A 15936-nucleotide genomic window follows, 5' to 3' on the forward strand; every position below is an offset into this window, starting at 1 on the left:
TGGGTGGGTGGGGGTGGTGGTGTGATGAATTGGGCGATTGGGACTGAGATGTATACACTGATGTGTATAAAATTGATGACTTCAAAAAAAAACAACAGATGTCATGAAGATACTCTGGGAAGGAAGGTGCTGGCAGTTCTGAAACAAGCTAGAATTGTAGGTGTCACACTGCTTGCCTAGAACGTGTTCATGTGGCCCAACCACAGGTCCAAGTTGCCATATCTGAGAGGGTTCTCTGCTGAGAAAGAAGGGGACAGAGATCAATATTATATTTAAAGTGACAGAAGTAGCAGCTTATCCATCATTTCTGCTGATTTAACCTCAAGAACAGAAGGATTATTTGAACAATCTGGTGTCAAATAGTTGAATAACAAATTAATCAGCTATGCCACCAATTTACAAGAACTGCCATTGAATCTGAATGATCCATTGAGCCTTCAGAAAGTGGTGTAGTGGACAAACCTACTAGATATGTTGTTGAACAGACCTGGCCTAAATTCATATGTAGAAGTGAATTTCGTGGCCCAGAGAATCCTCTGATGAAAACGTTTAACTTGTTTGGGCACACCAAGGGGTGGTGGCACATATAGATGCAGCAAGGGGGCCTCTCCCTGTGGGAGCAGATGCTTCCTGCAAAGAAACACAAGGAGCAGAGAGTACACAGGGCCTGAATCTTCCTGACCTCATGGTCAGCGTTGTAGCAGAAAGTCTGAAGCAGATGGAAGATTATTTTGTATACTAAATGGAGAATGTACTTGGAGATCTAAAAGCCCAGAAATGCTTTTCTTCAAGCATGTAAAAATAGGGAACTTTGGTACAGCCTTCCAAAAAATCATTGCAGGCAACACAGACTGGACTCATAAGAGTGAGAAGAGAATGACAGCATGCTTTTCCAGAGGGGGCACCTCTGCCTAGTTTACCAGGACACTTGGAAGGATCTGACTATTATGCCATGGCTATTACTTCTTGACCTGTGGAGGTAATGTGTTTTTCAGAGGAGTTTCGACTGTAAAATGAAGTCCTACACTTCCCCAAAACTCAATTATTCTTTTGTGCTGAAAGCCTATCCATGTGCACATATAGCTAGCTGTAAGTTCGCTAGCCCTCTTTGAGCCATTCTGAACAGAACAGAAAGAAAGAAGCTTTGACAGGTTGAGGAACAGCCATATCCCTGAATCCCACAGGAAAAGGTGTCCAAGAAAAGGCAAACGTATCCAGCGGTTAATTCCTGAGACCATCTGCTTCAGCTGCTGCAAAGTGAATTTTTCCAAACTTCTGGTAAGACTAATTTTGGCTTACAGAAGAGATAATCGACCAAGAAGAGAAACTGCAAAACTGAAGTAGCAGCTATGCCTTATTTCTCAGAAAAAGGGGGTTAAGGATGGCAAGAAAGAAGTAGGGGCATAATTGTCTAGCTTTAATTAGGCTCCTATAAATAATACAAAAGTGAACTTTAAAAAATTAATATACTTATCTTTAAGCATTTTTGGCATTTCTGATAAGCAAATGGAACATATACAAGATGTATTTATGGGAAAAGGCTGAGGATAATTCTTATTTGCATTTTATACTAGTTTTATTAAAATCTAAATTTAAAAATATCCTCCCAACAAAACAAAACGAAACAAAAAAAAGAATTACTGTTATATCATAAGCAAGTGTAGGGCACAGTAACTCAACTTTACTGATGGTGTTCTAGGCACTTTCGTGCATTTATGGTTATCTTTTCTAGTGTTTTGGAAGGTCGTACAGCTGAGCAATCAAGGAACATGGGCTAGAGTCTGTCTGGGGTCAGACAGACCTAGGTGTGAAACCCGTCCCCACCTCTTACTTGCTGTGTGATTGTGAACCTCAATTTCCTTATCTGTAAAATTAGGTAATCATAGAACCTATCTCATAAGGAACTATTCCACAGACATTGCCATTATTATTATAATTAATAAACATTAATATTCTGTTTCTTCTTTTGTAGATGATGTCAAAAAATTGTTAAGGGAGTTAGATGTCATGAATTCTGTGATTGCTCAGCTGGCCGCAGAAGGTAACTCTGCATCCTCCATCTATCAATATTTCAAAAATGGGGAATGGTTTATCTTTCACATCTGATTAAAGTACCGATTGAAAATAGTTTTTGAAACACCAATTTTGTATTGTCATTAAACTCTCTCAAACCAAGATGGGCTCCAACCAAGGTAAGATCTGTGGAGCTTTGGTTTTCACAGCGTGCTTTAACGTAATGGTTGAATAAGCCTTTACATACTTGTGTTATTTGTTTTTGATACACAGAGGAAGTAGTTATCCATGAGTTTGCTAGTCTTTGCCTAGCAAACATGTCTGCAGAGTATACCAGCAAAGTGCAAATATTTGAACAAGGTGGATTAGAGCCTCTCATCAGACTGCTAAGCAGCCCAGACCCAGACGTGAAGAAGAATTCTATCGAGTGCATTTACAACTTGGTCCAGGTGAGATTAATTTCTAACAATGAGTTTTGACAAAAGCTGGTTACAGAATTTATTTTCCCATTAAAAAAAGGACAAGGCTTCAAAAAAAGGTCCAGTTTTAATTAATCACTCCTTCTCAGTACTATTTAGTAGTTATCATTCAGAGGAAAAAAAAATTGAAGTTTAGAGTTGATACCTTTCAGTTTTCACGTTTTGTAAGTAATTGTTCCCCATAAAAGGGCATTTAAAAAAATAGAATGGCTTGCAAATTAAGGCAGGATTATACTAGGTAAGTACTATTTCTTCCAAAACAGGAAATCTAATATTAGTGTTGAACTAGTTTTGACCTAGGCAGTTACCTGTTGATCTAATCTTGGTGATCCAATTGGTTGTATCATCTGCCTTATGCAATGTACCAAGATTTTGGATTCGGCTTCTTTGTTGGTGAAAAGTTGAGTTTTGCTGAACAGAACTCATCATTCACAGTTGCAAGATGCTACCTCACTGTGCTGCTTTCCTTCATAATGGAAGAAACACCCTACCCGCCCTTGCCCACAACCTGTCCTGTCCTCTGGCCCCTCCCCTCCAATCCCCAACCCAGCACACACACCCTCACACCCCCAGCAGGTCAGCTTGCTACCACTTTGGACAGCCTTCTCTGCTTCTTTTCCTGCTCAGGTTCCTGAACAATTCCCACACACGTTTGGTAAGCTTTAGATCAACTGGAAGTACAAGACACCATTTTAAGTAGCCGTCAAGAGAATGTGAAAGAAGAGATATGGAAGCAAAGGTGAAGGAGGGTTCATTGAGAAGCGAAGTATCTAGACAAAATATATAGAAAAAGAGGACAAAGGCACTCATGCCAAAAGGCACCCAAAGCATGCAACCCTGGCCCTGGAATGTCCTTGCCAAGTAGCTGGGCCCCCACTGGTGTTACCTTTACTCTTCCTGAAGAGCAAGTGCAGCCATATCCCTTCTCTGGTGACTTTACTTCATCCTATAGGCCTAAATAATCCTGCAAACGTGTTTGTGTGTTTTATGCCAAGACTCCTCATTAAGTCTATTTCTCTATATTTTTTATCAAGTGGAAATGAAAAGACTTACCTCCACTATTCTTCATAACAGAAGGACTAGTTAATAACAGTGTATTCATTTCCTAAGGCTGCTGTAACAAAGTACCACAAACTGGCTAAAACAACAGGAACCTATTCCCTCACGGTTCTGGAGGCTGGACTTCTGACATCAAGGTGTCATCAGGGCCGTGCTCCGTCTGGGACTCGGGGTAGAACCCTCCCTTACCTCTTCCCAGCTTCTGGTGGTGGCTGTGAATCCTTGGCGGTCCCTGGTTTGCAGCCTCATCACTGCAATCTCTCCCTCTGTCGGCTCTCTCGCCTCCTGTTATAAAGACACCAATCTTATACGGACACCACTAATTACCCACCCTACTCCCCCATGACCTTAGCTTAACTAATTACATCTGCAACGACCCCATTTCCAAATAAGGTCACATTTTGAGGTACTGAGGACTAGGACTTCAACATATTTTGGGGGTGGGGGGTTACAATTCAACCCATAGCAAGCAGCAACCTACAGTTTTTATGTCTGAAGGAAGCTGACTACGAGAGGCCAGTTGAAGGACAGACAGAGGGAAGATAAGCTGGAAGTGGGGCCTTTTCTGTATTTAATTCTATTTTAAGTTTACCCTGTTTTGATTTAAAATGTCATGATTTAGTAGTCAGAGTTTGGGGGCTTTTCATGACTTTTTTGCTTTGTTTTCTCTGTCGCTCACCCCAACGACCCTCCCTCCACCACTCACCCAGGATTACAGGCACACCATGCAGAGCGACTTGTCTGGACTCTAATGACCCCTTGATCTTGTAAACGTCTTAAATTAAGGTCATGTGTCAGAACTTAACCTGATGTAAATTTGCATGCACAGGTCCTGCCAACAGCACTGCATGCAGATTAGCATTATATAAACCATCCATTTGAATGACGATAATAAGGAATTGATACCATCATTTCATTTTATCTACTATTTGAAACAGGGTATAGCGTGTGAAAAGAATTTCATTACGCATAGATTTTATTGTGATGCTGTTTGTAGTAAGAGGAATTTGCTGTATAATAAAGAAACAGTAGCTGCTGAGAAGTCATAGATCATGCCTATTTCCTACTATTGACAAGGTCTGTATAGTTAAAATGAATATTTTGGTGTTGTCAATCCAGGGTTTGCTTATATTTGTTTGTGAGTTATTTTGGAAGCAAATCCAGAATAAAAGATGGGAACATTATAACTTATAATGTTCTTTGTTAGAAAATAGAATCTCTCCATTCTTGAGACTGTATTTTGCTTTAAAAATTACTTATTTGAACATTTATATTTCCTGGCAGGATTTTCAGTGCCGAGCGACACTTCAAGAACTAAATGCAATCCCTCCTATATTAGATCTCTTGAAGTCAGAATATCCAATTATTCAGTTGTTGGCGCTCAAAACCTTAGGTGTTATTACAAATGATAAGGAGTGCCGGGCAATGCTAAGAGACAGTCAAGGAGTGGACCACCTTATTAAGATCCTAGAAACTAAGGTACCTGTAACATTCATTCAACTCTCTATGAGGAGATGTATCTCTCCTAAGTGTTGTTATAAAATACAAATTATAGAATATTTTTTTAAATGAAATTTTATTATACTTAAGTATGATGCTAAGTAGAATGGACTAATTTGCTTATTGCTACATAGTTTACCAGCACAATTAAATCAGACTAATGGTAAAGGGCATTCTAAAATAATTTAATTTTTTAAAATCTTCTAATTTAGAAGATTTAAGATTTTTAAGTTTTTGTTTGTGATCTTATGTTTTCTTGAAACACCTAGAATTAGTCTTTTAACCTTTGTCTGCCCCAGTTTTCTCTAGGGTAAAGCAAGAAGAGTCATTTACCACACATGATGGAGGGTAACCTGCTTTACTCAGTCTACTGATTTAAATATTAATTTCACCTAAAAAATGCCTTCACAGAAACATCTAGAATAATGTTTGACTAAATATCTGGATACTGTGGCCTAGCCAAGTTAAAACATAAATATTAACCATCACAAGTCCATCGCTAGTCAATCTGGCATCCGTACACAGCTCCTAAATCATTAATCTCCAAATAAAGACAAAAACAAGATCATACTTCCACTTAACATGGTCCAGCTGTCCTGTGTACAACCAAAAACACACTGTCCCCTTCCCCATAGGAGGATGCAAAGTCCTTGGATGATGTTTACTCTTCTCCTTGACATCCCATAAAGATGTAAAATTAATCGTACTTAAATACCATATTGTAAAGGCAGTACATCTCATGTTGCCTGAGGGGATAAGAGAGAGAAGAAAAGGATATTTCATACGCACACGCACACACACACACACACACACACACACACACACATTCATAACAAAATAAGGAAGCAATACTCATGACAATTATAGTCCTCTTTTCTGTAACTGATCACATGGTTGTAGTTGGTATTTATAACTAACTACCTTCTTCCGATACCCATTCCATATTCCCCTTGCCCTCAGCAAGCACCTCAGCTCATCTTGATTCTTTACTTGATATGGTGACCCAAACCTTCATTCCTCAAGAGCCTGGACCATTAGTAGTGGTACCCAGATTGGGTCATTATAGTTTTCCATCAACCTTAATCACAGGGTATGGTATTACTAAGAGATGCCATAAGGGACCCCCTGTATTCCAGGCATAGTCTTCCTCACCTCTGTTGTGGAGTAGCAGTCCAATTTCCCTTGGATAGGTGGGATCAATCACCCTAATCAGCACATTAACTCTCTTCTTTGCCTGTTGATTCAGAGCCATGAGGCTACCAAAGAGGCCAGGTGGCAGTCTTAGCTTTTAGTTCTGTGGACTCATTGTTGTGTCTCCGGGTGGAAGTATCCCTCCCTTTGGATCTAAGATTTCTAGATCAGCAGAGCATAAGGTTACAGGTACAGGAAACAAAATTTTTGCTACTGAATTGCCATGGGTAATAGTGAGTGGTGCCACTCCCATATCCACTCCTTGGTTCCTGGGAGTAACAGCAACGTATATTGGATGCTGTTCCAGAGAATATATAGCCCTGCAAGTTATTGCCACTTAGCTAGCACTGTCACTGTGTCTTCCATAGGCCATTCTATCAAGCCAGCTGCTTCAGGATGGTAGGGAGCATGGGAAGGCCAGTGATTTCTGTGACCATCTGCCCACTGCTGCATTTCTTTTGCTGTGAAGTGAGTTTCTTGATCAGAACCACTGCTGTGTAGAATACCATGGCAGTGGAGCATCCTTGCTGTGATTTCTACCTTAAATTTCTAACTGTTCAGAAAAGGCTTCAGTTTTCCACTGCTATGGGGATTCTGGAGATTCCTCAGGCAAGAAAGCCACACACTCACAATACTTCCCTCTACCAATTGGAGATTTTAAGGAATATACTTTCCTTTAGCTTCTGTCTGCTTTTTCAAAAAATATTTTCTTTAGATTTTAAACTTGTTGTCGGTGGAAGGCTGTTTGAGCAACATCACTTGGATACCATTACTGGAAGTTTCCAGCAACTATTTTTTATCTGTAAAACATTTTGGAATAGGGGAAATGAGAAGAGATGGGACTAATGGTCAGGGAGAGAGATGTCACGTTAATAGACAGAACTGTTTCCTTGGGCCTCTGTCACAACAAAATTAATTACATTATGTTCTGACTGACCTGAGTCCCTCTTGTAATAAAATTTGGAAAGTATGGATTGCTTTTATTACAATTTTCTAAAGTTGTGTTTGCTTTTATTATTAGGAATTGAGTGACCTTCATATAGAAGCGCTTTCCGTGTTAGCCAATTGCCTTGAAGATATGGATACCATGGTGATGATTCAGCAGACAGGGGATCTTAAGAAGCTCCTATCATTTGCAGAAAACTCTACAATTCCTGATATTCAAAAGAATGCAGCAAGAGCAATTACTAAAGCTGCTTATGATCGTATGTCTCATTTTGTATAAACTCAGCATACCTATTTCCTCCTGTAGTCTTGATTTCAATTAGTACTAACAAACGCTAGAGCATTTGTCTGCTTTTAGATGGTCATTTGAGGATAGTGCTATACTTACTATTTAAGATCAAAATTCATCTCAATGCTAATAAGTAAAAGTAGAGATTGCTTTGTCAAGGATTTAATAAACTCATAAACAGTTCATTCCTAAATTAAGTTTTAAGCTTTTATTTCTCCTGATTTTGAAATTTTACAGAATGTATGCATTCTTTGTGATCCCGAAAACGTCATTTCAATAAATCCACATTTGGAATGATATCTATACAGTAATTTTGAGTTGCAGCTGGAGTCTAGCTATTCCATGTTGTATAGCTGTGAAAAATAATATGCTCATACTATACACAAAATACAATTTTCATTTCACTGGCAAGCTATGTTGACATAAATCTGTAAAATATGAGAGATTAATTACATCATGAGCACTGAAGATAAAATTATAGTTTCAATTTATGTATATTTGGAGTATTTTATTTAATAAAAGATGTGATTTTATTTTCCCCCTTCCACATCACCCCTCTTATAAATGATGACAGCTTTGACTAGTTTAAGTGATTTATATTCTAAACATATATACTCACATCTGTATATATGTCTATGTGTATATTATGGGAAACATTTCCTTTTCAACCCATACTGGCTTTCTTCAAAGTTTTAATGCAGTATGCCAAATTTCACCTCCCAGTACAAAGTCAGTAGAGAGGGGCCTCATGACTTACATCATACAGGCCAAATCTAAAGACAGCCTGTAAAATTAATTTTGGCAAAATTGCTTAATTCAGAATTCTCCCAAAAGGAACTTAGGCCTTGTCATTACCTGATCAGTTCTGTTCTCCATCTATCTCAGGCCTTCTTAGTTATTTGAGACCAGATGAGAGGGCAATGGAAAGGCATGAGCAATGTCAAAACTAAAATTTTTACGTATCTCAACTTCTCTTTGGGTTTCGGCCCCTCTTGTGATACCAGTTTCGTGAGTTTATTACCCGTCACACGATACAGTAGTGAAAAGAGCACGGGGTGGAGAGCTCTTGCACTCTAGTTCTACTACTAATTACGCTACTGGCACTGCAGTGACCTAGGGGTGTGTCTGTGAGTGAGCTACAGCCTATCTGGATCTGTTTATGAATTCATTTATTAATGTTTATTAACCCCCCAGTTTGTATCAACAAACCCAGGGCAGGCAAGTAAGCAGGCAGTCGCGATGCCGTGTTAAACGTGCCTGATGATGGGGGAACAGGAGCCCCCAGGAGGGTCCACCTAACGTAGACTCGGGTCAGACAAGCCTTCCTGGAACAGGTGATCTACAGGCTCGGACCTAGAGGAGATGAGGGAAACTGGCTGGGCAAAGAAGGTCCTGGTGGGTTGGGGAGGTTCAGCAGTGCTCTGAGGAGAAGGGACAGTGTGTAATGGCCAGAGAGGGACAGAGCGTGGTGAGTTCCAGAGCTGAAAGTTTTCAGAATGGCCAGTGAATAGAGTGCAGCAGAAAACTGAGAGTCAAGGCTGGAGAAGTAATGAGGCGCCACATGCTAATGGGCATCACGAGCCAAGTTTAAGGGCTTTGGACTTTATTTTCATGGCAACAAAGCACCCCTCAAGTGACTTAGAGAGGGGAGGGAACCCTACAGATTTTCACTTTTTAGAGAAAGAGCACTCTTGCTGCAAAGTGGAGAAGAGATTAGACATGCGCAGGACCAGATGCAGGAAGACCGGGAAGGAGACTGCTGCGGTGATCTAGGTGAGAGGAGGAGGGGTCCTGAAACAGAGCCGAGGTGGTCGGGATGGACTCGGAGGCGTTTGCAAGGAGATCCAGCAGCACGGTGCTTGAGGGTCCATATGGGTTTGTTGAATGACTTTGTGGGTTGAGGGAAGAAGAAGATGATGCCAAGGACAAGGCCTTCTGGCTTGGACAGCTGGACGTAGAATGGTGCCACTCACAGAAATGGGGAACTCAAGAAGAGCGGGTTTTGATTGAAGGAAAGGAGATGAGTTCTGTTCTTTTTTGAAAAATTGTAAAATACACATAGTATAAAATTCACCGACTTCACCATTTCTAAGCGTACAGTTCAGTGGTATTAAATACATTCATGTTGTTGTGCTACCATCACCACCATCCAGCTGCAGGCCTCTTCGTCTCGCAAGCCTAACCCTCTGTACCCATGAATAAATAACTCCCCCGTTCTCCCTCCCTGCAGTCCTTGGAAACCACCATTCTTTCTGTCTCTGTGAGTTTGACTACAAGTACTTATATAAGTGGAATCATACAATATTTGTCCTTTTGTGATTGGCTTATTTCACTCAGCATAATGTCCTCAAGGTTCATTCATGTTGTAGCATGTGTCAGGATGTCCTTCCTTTTTAACTCTGAAAAATATGCCATTGTATGATTATATCACATTTGTTGATCCTTTCATCCGCTAATAGACACCTGGATTGCTTCCACCTTTTGGGTACAGTGAATAATGCTGCTATGAACATAGATGTACAAATATCTCTTTGAGCCCCCGCTTCCAATTCTTTAGGGTATATACCCAGAACTGGAATTGCTGAGTCATACAGTAATTCTACGTTTACTATTTTGAGGAACTGCCATACTGTTTTCCATAGCAGCTACACCATTTTACATTCCCATTAACAGGGCACAAGGGTTCCAATTTCTCCACATTCTTGCCAACACTTGGTATATTCTGTCTTTTTTTCTTTTTTTAATAGTAGCCATCCTAATGGGTGTGAAGTGGTATCTCTTTGTGTTTTGATTTGCATTTCCTTCATGTTTAGTGATGTTGAGCATCTTTTTCATGTGCTAAATGGCCATTTAAAAAATCTTCTTTGGAGAAATGCCTATTCAAATCCTTTGCCCATTTTTAAACTGGGTTTAAAGTTTTTTTGTTATTGAATTGTAGGAGTTTTTATATTTTCTAGATATTAACTCCTTATCTGATATCTGACTTGCAAATATTTTCTCCCATTCTGTGGGTTGCCTTTTAACTCTATTGATTGTGTCTTTTGATGCATAGACATTTTAAACTTTGATGTAGTCCAGTTTATATTTTCTTAACTCCATTCATAAGTAGGTTTTTACAAATGTTGCTCCTTATACTGTTCCGTATTCATTTATAATATTCTCTTTTTACTTTCCATCATCATAAAAAATTTTTTTGTAGGCTAGGGTTAGGGTTAGCATTGTCATTGCATGTCAAAAACACAGTTGAAACAAAAACACATAATATACACTCTTTAAGTTTTGTTTGCTGAGTAAAGTTTTAATATGCACCCCTAAATCTGTATGCCTTTGACCTGGCACCAAGAGGAGGAAGGTGTTAACTACCATGTTGCCATGAGGTTTATGAACTGGCATTAACATCTCAGCAGGAGCACAGGTGGCCCACTAGCAACTTCTGAGAATGGGTAAAGAAAAGCATCATTACATACAGATTTATTTTCATATACAAAACCTCATGCTTTTAAATTTAGTGATACTGAACAAATGTTATTTTTAAAGGACATTATTCTATTAGTAGCATAATTACCTTGCCATCTTTATTTTCTGTGTAATTAACACGTAAATACTTCTCAGTGTAGCAATTCAATGAGGGTACTTGGTTAATATGTTAATTCATCTTTTAAATCCATTATAGCCACGCTGCAGTCAGCACTTTTGAGGTTTGGTGAACACAGCTGGATTTTGAGAACACTCCCAGCAGGGTTGAGAAACTAATTGCCCACAGTATTTAAATTATTTTTTTTTAATTATTCCAATAATTGTTTATACACTGTTTTTTTATTGTAACCATCACATACTCCAAAGTTAGTCTTTTCAAATTAATTCTTTTGGTCGATTTTCTTGATAGAATCCACTCAGAGTGTTCTGTTTAGGAAAGCTGATTGAGCATCATCTCGGAAGTCTTAATTATAAATCTGAGCATTTTAAGTCAGAGATTCTGGAAAAGTTTGAGATCTTGTTTATTCAGGGAAAACTAATAAGGACTACATATATTTTAAAACATTTTAGGGGCCATATACTTGAGATTTAAGTATTAATCACAGCTTTTTAATGAAACAGTTATGGCCTGACTGAATTCCAGTTTTAAATGAAAGGAGCAGGGATTAAAATGATAGGATTACAGGACATGGTTCATGATTGGTTTAAGACGAATGAACAGAAGTGTTAGTGACTTAGCTTGTGCCAGTGATGGCCAGATTGCTCAGGCATACATCTGTGTATCAGAGGAACAAAGGCCAAAACAGTATTTGCAAAGGTGGTGACATCTGACCGTGATACCGCTTCTGTGAAAAAGGTAATTTTTAAAAATCATTGTTGAAAGAAGACAAAAATCAATAAAAGTGGAAACCTAGTTGCTATAATTTCTGAAGATATCTCTGGGAAAAAAGTTAATTAAAATATGTACAAGTAGTGAATTATTTCCACATGTCGATGTAATCTAAGGTAGTATCAGCAGTTTTTGCAGAGATCTTTATCCTAACAAAATATTCTTCTCTTGTATATCAACATCCTAAGAGCACATATCACACATTCTTCCATTTTAATCATTTACATTGACTTTATAAAGGTTAATTAACAAGAACCAAACCTATGACAAAATTTTCTTAAGAACTGTAAATAAATTAGCAAGGAATTATTTGTAAGCTGTTTCTTTTCCAACTTGTCTCTGGTTCTATTATAGCATTAAAACTGAGTTTGGTTTAATATATATTTTTTCTAGTACATGCTTTTAATAAATAGTAATTTATTTAGAATTAACTGTAGAACACAAAACAAAAATTGTTTAATGTTCTAATTTAATTCAATGCAGTATTTGCTTTTGTATAGTTATGAGATTGTCATTTATTAAACAATCAAACTAAATAGAGGAACATCAGAAACAAAAAGAACATAAAAATACTTTGGTTTTGGTTTTAATTTCGTGTTTTATAGTGGGGTTAACATCATGGTATGTACTTAGAGTCATAACTTTGTTTTCAAACAGAGCTGTGCTATGTTTATGTTATTTTATGTTTATGGCAACTTAGCAATTAAGTAATTATTATAATTTTTGCTATGTCAGCATGTATTGTAACAAGATAAAAGATGATCATAAATTCCTTAAGACTTGGGATCATATCAATACTTTATTACTCATTTTGACTTTCTCCTCCTCTCCGCTCTGCTCTTGAGCATCCAGCTCACAGGTTTGTGCGTCTTAGGCATTCTTCAAATATAGGGCTTTGTATTTAAAATAAACATGTTTTTGTATTCAGTGAGAAGACAGCGCGTGTGAACACAGCACCATGACAGGCACATGATTGATGTTAAATAAGTTCTTGCTAAGTCTGAAGCTTGCCTCTTTCTTATTATAGAATTTTCTTTGCCATAGTATTGATATCATATGAGGGAATATGAAAAAAATGCAATGCCCATAATTCACTTTGCATAATCACTGTGTTCTAAAGGATAAATAGGTATATATTTTAGACTGTGACTAAAGCTAACAAATAGTTTGAATTCCTATCATATTTTGGATGGGGAAGTCTTTATACTTGCACAGTTTTTGCAGCAAAATTCTGATTTTTTTTTTCCCCTTTTGGTTTATGAAAGCTGAAAATAGAAAACTTTTTCACGAACAAGAAGTTGAAAAATGCCTTGTAACCCTTTTGGGTTCTGAAAACGATGGAACTAAAATTGCCGCTTCCCAAGCTATTTCGGCAATGTGTGAGAATTCGGGCAGCAAAGAATTTTTCAATAATCAGGGTAAGCAAATTGGAAAAGGCCACTTTGAACATTTTTAGGTTGCCATATTCTAGTTCACATGGATGTCTGTAAAGTCACATTTTATCTTTCTTTTTCTGTAGGGATCCCACAGTTAATTCAGTTACTAAAAAGTGACAATGAAGAGGTAAGGGAAGCTTCGGCCCTTGCCCTGGCGAATCTGACCACTTGTAATCCCGCTAATGCAAAGTAAGTACAAAAAGACTCATTCAACAGGGACTTGTTTATGGGATATTTAACAGTCCAAGATGTGCTCACTGTAATCTCCTGGCTTTCAAGGCAGTTTACATATTCTTTCAGATGCTTCTATGTTGAGTTATTTATTCCTCAGGAACCCTTATGAAAATAAGAGTCAGCAGATAAGCCTGTTTTCCAAAGACATTACAAAATCTCGAGGGTTTCTGGGCTTGCTGGGAAAATGTGCAGGCCATTTGATGCAGGTAACAGGCTAACTCTTGTAGAAGGTTCCAGAACAAAGAAAACTGGCTAATGCTGGAAATATTAAAGACATTCTACAAATATTGGTAAATCAAGAAAAAAATTTTAAAGAACCAATTTTAAAAGGATATAAACATTAGATAAATCGAGAAACATTTTAAAAGTTCATTGAAAACAACATATATGGGTAAATACTTATGGAGAAGGGTTGAAAAGGAATGTCCTCCGTATTCCAAACACTGTGGCATGTGATTTATATTCATTTAAAATTTTAATTGTCTAGATACTCCATCTACTAATGAGGAAACTGAAGCTCTGCAAGTTTCCCTAATTTTCCTGGGTACACATATTCATTCAACTAGATGAGCTGGAAATTAAAGCCAGATCTCTTAGACCCCAAAGCCTTGCTATTTCCTCTACAGAAGATACGGTTGCCTTATGAAACAGTAAGAATTTTTAGAAGGCAACTTTCATAAATAAAATGATTATTGCCATTTGCGATAACATGGATGGGCCCTGAAGATATTATACTGAGTGAAGTAAGTCAGATGGAGAAAGACAAATATTCTATGATTTCACTCTTATGTGGAATATAAAAAACAAACCAACAAAATAAATGAACAAGCCCAACCAAACAAAAGCAAATGCATAGATACAAAGAACAGAGTAGTGATTACCAGAGGGGAAGGGGCGGGGCGGGGCGGGGGGGAGTGGGAAATGGGTAAAGGGGATCAACTGTATGGTAACGGATGGAAACTAAATTTTTGGTGGTGAGCACACCATAGTGTATACAGAAGTAGAAATATAATGTACATATGAACTTATATAATGTTACAGGCCAATGTAACCTCAATAAAAAATAAATCTAAATAAATAAAGAAGAGTAAAAAAATTCTATTTACCTTCCCTAAATATGGTATGAGTATTAGTCAGGGTTCTCTAGAGAAACAAAACCAATAGGAGATATATTTGTAAGATTTATTATAGGGATGGGCTCATGAGCTTATGAAGGCTGAGAAGTCCCACAATCTGCTGTCTGTGGCGTGGAGAACAAGGTTGTAAAGGTCAGTCCCAGTGTGAGAACCAGGAGCACTGATGTCCAAGGAAAGGAGAAGATGGCTGTCCCATCTCAAGCAGAGAGCAAATTCACCCTTCCTCCTCTGTTCTGTACAGTTCCTCAATGGATTAGATGATGCCCACCCACGTTGATAAGAGGGATCTTTATTCAGTCTACGGATTCAAACGCTGACCTCTTCCAGAAACACCCTCACAGACACACTCAGAAATAATGTTTCACCATTATTGACTGGGCATCCCTTAGCCCAGTCAAGGTGACACATAAAATTAACCATCTCAGTACGTTAGTTTTTAACACCCATTTATTATTGTTTTGTGGCACTGTGGCTAAAATGACCCCTTTCTTACTTGAAATAAATCCTCCTCCATCCCCATCATATAGTTCATCTGTCTCTTACCCTTTCTTTCTTTTTCTATACTCCCACACAAATATTTTATAAGACCTTAATGGAATGACTAAAAATCTAACAATGTCCAATAGAAACGTAGCTGAAATGCATAAGCATCAAAACAAAATTATGTTCCTTTAATAGCTACAATCTTTGACATGATAATTTCCTAAATTCAGGGCCATCATCATCTGTATGAAAGCACACACATTTCTAGAATATTGGGTCATAGTAAGTAGCAATTTGAAAACAACATATTCAGTGATTTTTCCAGTGTAGTCATGCCAGTGCAAAAATCTTATGACACAAAAACACTTCTATCTCCAGTGCATTTAGATTTATATATTATCTAACATACTCTAAAAGGCCTCCAGTGTATATAGCTCTCTTGATTTGATGAGAGTTTGCCGGTTTACATCGTTTTATATAAAATCATAGAAAATTAGGATGGTAAGTAGTTCTAAAAGAAGCTGCCTTCAGATCTTCTCTCTCAATTATCTATTTATGAGATTTTTGTCTTCTGCCAATATAGTTCCATTTTGTCAACACAGGGAGGTCAATTAGGACTAAATGCTGCCTGACTTTTCCTCTATGACAATCAACCTTATTTTTGTAATTTTAATTTATTTTTTATAAATTTTAATTGCTGTTATTTCTTTAACCTATTATGTATCGTACATTGTGATTTCTTTTTTCCAACTTATGTTTGGTGAGGGAAATGGGACATGAATGAAAGTGTTTTATGGATTTTTTT

The 15936-nt window shown here is 37.8% G+C and overlaps 1 protein-coding gene across 13 annotated transcripts in view; it reads left to right on the forward strand.

Moving 5' to 3' along the window:
• Nucleotides 1-15936, forward strand: part of ARMC3 (armadillo repeat containing 3) — a 93031-nt gene that overhangs the window by 27435 nt on the left and 49660 nt on the right. For 12 of the 13 annotated variants that reach the window (XM_082449692.1, XM_082449694.1, XM_082449684.1 and 9 more), the window contains 6 exons: nucleotides 1973-2041; nucleotides 2287-2462; nucleotides 4836-5030; nucleotides 7264-7447; nucleotides 13108-13260; nucleotides 13362-13467. In XM_082449692.1, coding sequence (XP_082305818.1) covers nucleotides 1973-2041; nucleotides 2287-2462; nucleotides 4836-5030; nucleotides 7264-7447; nucleotides 13108-13260; nucleotides 13362-13467 — 883 coding nt within the window. The remainder of the gene's footprint in view (nucleotides 1-1972; nucleotides 2042-2286; nucleotides 2463-4835; nucleotides 5031-7263; nucleotides 7448-13107; nucleotides 13261-13361; nucleotides 13468-15936) is intronic. The other variant, XM_082449686.1, reaches the window with a different exon arrangement.

This window comes from Balaenoptera physalus (genome assembly GCF_965194825.1).
Source record: "Balaenoptera physalus genome assembly, chromosome: 2".
Taxonomy (NCBI): Eukaryota; Metazoa; Chordata; class Mammalia; order Artiodactyla; family Balaenopteridae; genus Balaenoptera; species Balaenoptera physalus.